This window comes from Cyrtonyx montezumae, unplaced genomic scaffold (assembly GCF_038088225.1).
Source record: "Cyrtonyx montezumae isolate F1298 unplaced genomic scaffold, pur_monq_1.0 scaffold_3, whole genome shotgun sequence".
NCBI classification, from domain to species: Eukaryota; Metazoa; Chordata; class Aves; order Galliformes; family Odontophoridae; genus Cyrtonyx; species Cyrtonyx montezumae.
This window is the reverse complement of record NW_027072034.1, coordinates 110,058,688-110,067,511: the sequence shown is the minus strand read 5'-3', so window position 1 is coordinate 110,067,511 and position 8,824 is coordinate 110,058,688. Positions and strand designations below refer to the sequence as shown.

Sequence of the window (8,824 nt, the reverse complement as noted above, 5' to 3'; positions counted from 1 at the left end):
TGACGGATTTAAGAAAGAGACCACGCTTGCAAAGAGCTCCAAAATGGCGGCCCCCCCGGGCAGGCGGAGGAAAGGAGCGGCCGTGCCGCGGGGAGGTGCTGCCGCCGTGCCCGCCCCGCCGCCTCCGGGCTCCGTCCTGCGGCCCGGCCGCGCCGAGCGGACCGAGCGGTAGGAGGGGGCCGGGACGCGGGGAGCGGGGCCTCCAGCTGCGGCACGGGGCGGGGGGGTGGGCTGCCCCGCGCTGAGCTTTGAAGGGGCTCCTGAGCGGTAGGAAGGATGCGGGGGCAGGCCTCAGGTGCAGCCCGTCAGCTCCTGAGGTGCCCTCGGGATCCCCACGGCAGCGCCCTGTTTGCTCTTGGGTGTGACAGGGAGACTTGCTGTAGTCGTTGCAGTAGGGTGGGCAGCTTAAGGGGCTGGGAAGGGAGCGCAGTGTTGGAGTTGGGGCTGGCTGTGTGTGGGAGGGGGTTCAGGGGCTCCTGGAGCTAGGAGGGTTTAGGGGTAAGGGAAGGATGTTTGGGACAGCCCTGAAAAGAGCCCCGGAGGCTGATCCGTGCTGGATGGGGCTTACCCGAGAGCCTAGGGTTAAAGGTCCCTTCTAATCCAAACAATTATATGCGTCAATGAAGCTCAGCAATTAATATGCAGATTTGAAGCAGTGAGACAGGTGCATGTGCCACTAGGTGCCTGGTGGGTTGTGGGCCCATCTCATGTGGCCCAGAGGGGGTCTGCTGCGTGATAGGTAGGAGTTGCCAGGCTCCAGAAGAGGAGAAATTGCAGGTTAAAGGAGGAGAGAACAGCAGTGATCTAGTACAGGAGGCAGCATCCTTATTCCCAGGAATAAAAGACTCCCTCTCTTCTTAGGAGCTTTGCTAGTACGTGCTGGGACAGGGAGTCCCCAAACAGGCAAGCAGGGATAGCTGGTAGGGATGTTGAATGGGGAGCTATAAAATCAGCAAGCTGCTAATTAAGACTACAGAAAGCTAGCGAGTTACTAAAGATCTGTATTACTCTTTTCAGAGCTCTGGGCTGTTAACAAGCTCCCTGGGACCTGTTTTGAGCACGTGGCTCTCAGGGGACATCGCTTGAAAGCACTTTATTTTGGGCATGTTCTCAGAAGTGAAGTTCCCTGTGCCCTGGGGCCATGTGGCAGCCAAGGCCTGGGGGCCCCCAGAGGGACACCCCGTGCTGTGCTTGCATGGCTGGCTGGACAATGCCAACACCTTTGACAGGCTCATTCCACTGCTCCCCAGAGGTGGGTCTGGCTCACTAGGATGGCTCTTGTTGTGTGGCAGGGTTGTGTGTCTGATGCTTTCTGCTTTCAGATTGTCGATATGTGGCGATGGATTTTTCTGGCCATGGCTTGTCATCCCACCGACCTGCAGGCTCCCCTTACCATTTCCTGGATTATGTGAGTGATGTGCGCCGGGTGGCAGCAGGTGAGAGCTGAAAGGCCCATGAAGAGATGACTGTGCAGGGGGTGCTGTATCAGTCCTGCTCTTTGGAACAAGTAGGCAGCATCAACTGCTGGGAGGGAGCACCCTCTGCTTCTCTCCAGGCTAATGTTAGCTGACACTTTGTTAAACTGATTCCTTCTCTATCAGTTTTTGGGTTGTATTTTATTTTTTATTTTTTAGAATAAACAGTAAACCCTAGGAAGGAAATGTTTCTATACTGAGAAGCATCAGTAGTGACTGAGTGGTGAATGCAACTAAGTAGTTCCCCCAGGCTGACCTTTTCCAAGCAGGAAGTAACTTCCAACTAGAATTAGATATTACCTGGAGACTCTTCTTTTTCTCCCCGTTCACAACTTGGTGGTTGCTTTAGGGATGTGTAAAGAAATGTGAAAGCCAAGGTGCCTTGGGTTCTAATAACTCTTGTTTGACTACATATTTGTTTGCTAATCGTGGGGGAGTCTGTGGCACGTGCAGTTTTGCATCCCTCATTCAGTCCACAAAGAATCTGTGGGAGCTCTTCAATGTTCCAGAGGGTAAAACACATCTTTCAGGGAGGTATGTTTCAGATGGCAGCACTGATTAAGCAGTATTTTCCTATAAGTCTCCCGGAGCGTCCTAAAAACAGACTGAAGATGCTGATGTGATTTGTGGTGCAAAGAGCTTTCACTTGGAATATGTTCTCCAGTGCAGCAGAGCTGGCTGTGTCCTTGTGGCTCATGCTGCATGTCTTGCAGGAGGATCTCACCTTTCCAGTGGGTGCTGTGCAGTGAGGCTCCTTTGCTAGTTGCCAGTCTCGTGTCTGCCAGTAAATAGGAATTTGCTGTAGCTTGTTTGCAGTGCAGGGAGTGCTTGAGAGCTGGTGTGAGATAACTACCAAAGAAATGAGGTTCTTTTTCTTTAAAACGGGCTTACTTAGCCACCTCATTTCTGGACTAGGAAGCAAATTAAGCATTGCAGAAGCCCTCCTGGGAGAAGGGGCCTGTGTTGGTGGGGAAGCAGCAAGATGCTGCAGCTCTGGTTTCTAATGCATCACTGTCTGTTTTTGTCTGTTGCCACTTAGCATTGCGGTGGAGACGGTTTACCCTGATGGGTCACAGTATGGGTAAGTGGCTTTTTTCCTTGTAAGCTGTGAGATTCACGGAAATATGAGTAGATAATTAATTTACAAAGCATGCTGCTAGAAGCTGGGTTGGAATATTTATTATATTGTGTCAAGTGCTTGCTTGAGCGACCCAAAAATCTACATCCTTGTTTAAAACACTTCTGTTTTCAAGACACTGTAGTACAAACAGTGCTGACTGTCCCTGTGGGCATTTCCTGAGCCCCCAGGAGGGAACAGCAATAGTTTAAGGCAGGAATATTCACAACAGGGCTTCGTGCTCTCCCCAGGCTTTGTGGCCTTGCCTTTCTTGCCCAGGGCTTCTCTGGACACAGCTCACAGCATCTGCCCACCGTAGTGTTTTAACTGATGACTCTTCCTTTGCCTTTGCTGCCTGAGAGGGAGATATGGCAAGATGCAAAGTCTAGCTTACCAGTTCTGTTCTCTGCTTGCATCCTCCCTGCTGGGAGATCTTTGCTGTGTAGCTTGAGCATTGTCCCTTGGGTTATAACATGCATTTTTGCTTCTAAGACAGCTCCTGCCTTGGGGGAAATGGGTGATCTGTTAACAAGGGGTGTCCTGTGCATAACTGAGCACCCTCCTTTCCTTTACAGGTGGGTCTGTGGCAGGAATGGTGAGTACAGCTTACTTTCTTTGTGGGGTTTGTGACTTTTGCAGCTGGAACAACAAATGGAAGAAGAATGAAGAGACAGACTGTGCGGGTCTTGCATCCTGGGGAAGGAGGGAGCCTTTTCTGACCCGCTCTCCAACACAGCAAGATGAAAACAGTACTCGCTGTGCAACTTTTCTCTTTGTCTCATAATGTTTCATCTTTCTTCAGTTCGCTTTCATTTATCCTGAGATGGTGGACAAGCTGATCTTGCTGGAAAATCTTGGCTTTCTGCTAGCTCCAGAGGTTAGACTTCATGTGCCCTTCCCCTCCCTTTTTTAAAATAAAAAGAAATGGGTTTTTTTCTTCCCCTCACTTGTTCAAAGAAAACACTGATGTATGCCCAGTTCCTGGCTGGTACACAATTTTCAAAACTTCTTTGGCAAGCACAGATCTGCTCCTTGTTGCATGAAGTGAGACTCTGCTTGGGGTGGCCCTTGGGGACCATCCTGCAGTCCTGTAGCACTGAAATTCACTTGTCTAGGCCATACCCATGTGCAGAAGGAACTGGAACCTCTGTCCAAGCAGCTAACTGCCTGCCAAGGCTGTTTTCTTGCCGACAGCTTGTTGGGTGACCCGATTGCAAGGCTGGCAGATGTTTCTGCTCCTGGCAGGACATAAAGCTACATTCCCAGACTGCCATTATCACTACCAGGTGCTGGGGGTTTGGTAGACACAAATGGGATGGAAGCCCAGGGTCAGAGAGGCAAAAGATATCAGACTTACTGTGTTCTTTTAGAGGGTTGTGCTCAACTCAAAAGTGAAGTGGGAGGGGGTCAAAGAGATTACGAGGGTGAAAAGTTAATAACTCCTGTACAACAGCGCTTAGTTTTCTGCTCCTCTGATACACTGCTGTTCTCTTTCCTTGAGAAGTGGATGTTTTTAATATGTCCATAACTGGTGCTAGCTCTGCAAGATGCTGAAGGGTAAAATACCCTCCGATAAGGCACAAAATGTCTCAGAAGAGGGAGGTTATTCCAGTGCTGTACATCTCTTTGTTTTAGGACACTGAGGCATGGCTGAAATCAAAGCGGCTGGCTATCGATAGATTACTGAGTCTAGAAGCAAAGCAGCAAGCTCCCAAAGCATATAGCCCTGAAGCAGCGTTGCAGAGGTGGGTTCCCACCTGTCTCTTCGTTTGCTGCGTGTCCTCACCTTGAGCAGTTATGGCTGCATGAACCATAACGGGAAACTGTCACGGTTCTGCCCATTCAAGTTCTTTTCTGGTATCTCAGCACGACTTTTTGCTTCTGCAGCCAGCTTCCTGCTTTTCTCTGAAGGAGCCTGAGAGCTTGCTGTCACCTTGTCATGCCATTTTCGCTTCGCTTCCTCCTTTTTTCAGCAACACAATGTCTCTGCCATGTCTCCTCCAGGCTCTTAGAAGCAAACAGACATCTGACAGCAGAGGGTGGGGCAATCCTGCTGCAGCGAGGAGCGACTGAGACACCCGCTGGTAAGGGGCCGCTTGGAGACAGGGCTCATCATAGGGTTGGCCTAACACTGGGTGTGGGAAGGGAGCAGTGCCAACAACCATTGTCTTACATAGGGTCCAGGGTGCCCTAGCTATGAGTTTACATAGCCTTCTGAATAGCATCAATTAAGTCTGGAGGCAGAGCTCTCATTTCCCAGCAACCAGCATTGGAGTATGAGGCCTAGAATGGGTAAAGGGGGGAGGGGAGGAAATCTAAAAAGGAGATATTTGAGTTAATCCTACTCCTCTTACCTCAGAAAGCCTTGGTCAGACCCCAGAGGCAAGGGGCAGAAGAGGCAGAGCAACTCCTGTTTCTGTGAGACAAGGAAACCTTCTCTTGTTTTCCTTGCAGGGCTGGTGTATAACAGAGACATGAGAGTCCGTACGGTGAGTGTTGCTGTTCTGACTTGCCCCCTGCTGTTTCTGAGCCCTGAGCTTACAGAAAACAGGTAGCAGAGGCCCACTCACTGAGCTCAGGCCATGCCTCCACCCAACCCATTTACTTACTGCTTCCCTAATTCCCACACCTCTTTTAAATGCTGCTTTTAAAAGAGCCTGCACTTGATCATTAACTGACTCAGCTTAGAGTCACTGGAAAATGTTACTGAATTTTTTAGCAGTTCCTGAGCCCCAGGGCCTCCTGGCCATGTTTTCCTGCCGTTGTAACTCTTAAGGCAACAGATGGATGGATGTTTTAGGTCAGCTTCTTTGTCAGGTCACCCTTACAGCAAGGGGGGGAGGGAGTGGAATGAAGTCTTTACATCTGCTATGCTGATAGCATTGTGCCACTATTGTGTAAGAAGGGCCTCCTCTACCTGTGTTACTGCCAGGCTATGAAAACCAGAGTATTGTACTATCTCCTTTTTAGTAAAAGGACTTTTTAAAGCTTCTCTGCTGTGAGATCATTCCCATATGTGCTGCAACCCAGCAGGAGTGCTGTTGGCAGCCCTGAAACACATCTGGATAGAAGGAACAGTTGCAGAGCCAGACGCTCTTGTGTGCAGCCTGGCAGCCTGTCCTGTCTCAGCACAGCAGCCGTGGGGCCTCAGTCTCTCCTGCACAGGGCTTGGGGAAGCCCTCTATCCTCAGCTGCCATCCCTGACTTCTGTTGCTGTCCCTGTTCTTGCACCTGCAGCAGAGTCGAGAGTACCTCACAGTGGAACAGTGTGTGAAGCTCCTGCAGAAGATCAAGGACCGGGTTCTCATCATTCTGTGAGTGAGGCACAAACAAAACCAGCCTTCACTGCCCCGCTGCATGAAGGGGGTGATGGCTAGAAGAGCTCCTCCCCATCTGTTCATTCCCTGGCTTTGAGCAAAGGGAACAAACACCCTGGCAGACACATGAGCCTTCCCAGCATCATTCCTGCATACTTTACTCGTGGCCTGACTCTTCCTTCAATGGCAGCAACCCATCTACCCTCTCCCCTCCTCTTGCTGTACAAACAGGCAAAGCCACTGCAGCCTTTACCTGTTCCAGCTGGTTCTGGTGCCTGACCCAGTCCCAGGGCAGGGAGGAGATGCTGGAGACGCAGCTCGTGTCTTACCTGGAGCCCCACAAGCCACCAGCCACCTGTCTGGTCTGGGTGCTGTTTGTCCTGCTTTTTGCCATCTCTATAGACGGGCAAGCTGTGCATGCTTCTCGTAGTTTTGGCCCATATTGTCCAGGGAAAATAAAGGAGGTGCTGAGAGCTGAGAAAGTTCAGTTTTGGGGGAACTACTCTGGTGCCTCCTGCTCCAAGTAGGGCATAAACTGTGATTAGAGAGTTCTAGCAAAAGCATGGAGGAGGAAAAGGGACAGAGGTGAGATGGAGAAATTGACTGGAAGGAAAAAAGCGAAGAGCAGAAGATAGGGTAGGGGCAGGGAATTAGATAAGTTACAGAGCAACCCTGAGGATGATAATATTTAACCCATCTCCCTCTGATTCTACTAGGCAGCACTCCAAGTATTAAACAGATGGCTTGATAAATAATAACTGCTTAGCCAACTTTGCCTTGCTCCTGACTACCACACATGAACCTGTAAGCCATGCTGCTTACAGGCAGCCTGCAGCGCAGCTGGGTCTGCCATCCCAGTCTGTCTTGAGGACGCTGCTTCTGCCCAGGACAGGCACAAAGACAGAGGCACACTGTGTGCTTTACTAAGCCTCGCTCTTACTTTACAGAGCACAAGGTGGACTCTTGGTACCACACAAGCTGGAGAGCAGAAATCAGTTTGTGAAATCCTTACGGGAGGCGTTTGAGTGCACCCTCAAAGAGGTGAGAGCAAACTTCATCTTTTGCATCTCCATCCACTTCACTGGGCACCAACCTGGAAACAGCTAGGAAGTAACTTACCTTAGTGGACATTCATGGTAGTGGATTTGTTCTGAACAGCCCATTTCTCACATGGAGGGGGCAGAAGGCCAGCTTTGCCCTTACTGCCAAAGTTGTAGTCAGTACTGCCCTCCATAGCTCTTCCCAGTTCCCCCCACTCCTGTCCTGCCTCCAGAGCCTGTTGGATTATCATCTTTATGTGATGGGTTTGTCAGGGACTGGTGTCTCTGCAGTCAAGTACGGCAGTGTAAAATCCAGCTCTTCTTGGAGACACCATTTTTGCATTTCCTCTGGCTTCCTTCCCAGTGGGTGCCACACAGCAAGCACAGCTTGCCTGAAGGAACACTTTCACTCTATTTCTACTCATGTCTTCTCCCTCTAGGACATCCAGCTGGTAGAGGTGCCTGGGAGTCATTTTGTGCACCTGAACGAACCTGAGGTGGTATCTGGGATCATCAGCAACTTCATGACAGCACAGAACACCAGAGCCAGACTCTAAGCAGTCATTGCAACAGTGGTCCACCAGGGACAAGTAGTAGCTAAAAATCTTGCTCTGGAGGAATTCTCACCATTCCTAACTCACATCCAACATCAGTTTCATGACACTTATTCCTAAGCTGAAGGGGTAGATGTAGATCTGCTCAGTTGTCCAAGGAAAAAGGAATCTCTCCTCCACTTCCAACTTTGGGAGTGCATGTTAGACACCCAGTGGCTTTCCCCTTTCTTCCTCCTAACCTGATCATTCTGAAACGGAGCAGAAATGCAGGCAGGGGCTCCTCAGCAAGCAGCAGCACCATCAGCTGTAACACTGCAAGAGAGAGGTAAGCTCATTCTTTCCTCCTCTCAGCATGGAGTGAGGTCTCCTCCCAGGGCTAAGCCAGCTGAAAAGAGCAGGAAAGAGTTCTGCTTCTGTGCTTATTTCCACAAGCACCTGAGCTCAGAGAGCCTCAACCTCTCTGTTCTACTGTGAGGGCTGCTGCTTTCAATAATCAGCTTAAATGAGAGCTCACCTGGGTACAGAAGGCCATTTCAATGAACTGCTGGGAAATGAGTCATTAATCCTCTAGCTGAAGCAGCTGCGAGAGCTATTAGTAATGGAAAAGTTGGCAGAGGTGATTTCTGTCCTTCTAAATAAAGATTGATCTTCTGCTGTTAACACTGTCTTCTTTGACTGTACAGAAGAGCAAACCTTTCTTGCAGGATGCTCACCCAAGCAGCTCAAGTGCCAATCTTTTGAAGCAGTGATTTTTGCATGCATTCTGCTTTGGATATGGCATGTTAAGTGTCCATCTGCCTCCTAGTTAAATAGACGCAAAAAGCCATACAAGGCAAGCAGGCCTGGCAATCTCCTCACGGAATGGAAGCTTCGCTTACAGTGGATTTTCTAGCGGGTGAATCTACTTCAGCCTAACCCCATGGAGTTTATCACCATTTCCTCCTTCCACTTACAGTCAACTGAGGCTGCAGGCTTTAAAATAAATGTTGCATGCTAGAGGTGCCCCCTTTCAGATCACAGCAGCTGTCACGGGCTGCTAGGGTGAAGTTGCAAGTTATGTGATCAGCAGAAAAAGCACTGCCTCACAACTGGATGTGCACGTTGCCATTCTTACCTGCCTCGTGCAGGGTGGTGGCTGGTTTTGGGGAAACATGCCTTGGAGAGTCTGGTTTCTCCTTCCAAAGCCAGGCTGTCCTCTCACCTTGTCTAGTGATGGTGCTGAAGTGGTTCCCACAGCCCAGGCAAGACCTAGCTGAAGAGGTCCAAATACAGCTGGAACCACATCTCAGCACCTGGCTGAGATGGAGCTGCCTGGGAGGAA

At 50.1% G+C, this 8,824-nt stretch overlaps 1 protein-coding gene across 1 annotated transcript; it reads left to right on the top strand.

The window, feature by feature from the left end:
* The first annotated feature begins 132 nt into the window (after nt 1-132).
* SERHL2 (serine hydrolase like 2) lies at nt 133-8,148 on the top strand. The gene is made up of 12 exons (XM_065742826.1): nt 133-168; nt 1,018-1,252; nt 1,323-1,436; nt 2,515-2,556; nt 3,168-3,187; nt 3,395-3,469; nt 4,228-4,337; nt 4,597-4,676; nt 5,047-5,081; nt 5,830-5,906; nt 6,857-6,950; nt 7,390-8,148. The coding sequence occupies exons 2-12, from the start codon at nt 1,105-1,107 to the stop codon at nt 7,504-7,506; spliced, it is 912 nt and encodes a 303-aa protein (XP_065598898.1). The 5' UTR covers nt 133-168; nt 1,018-1,104; the 3' UTR covers nt 7,507-8,148.
* The last annotated feature ends 676 nt before the right edge of the window (nt 8,149-8,824 follow it).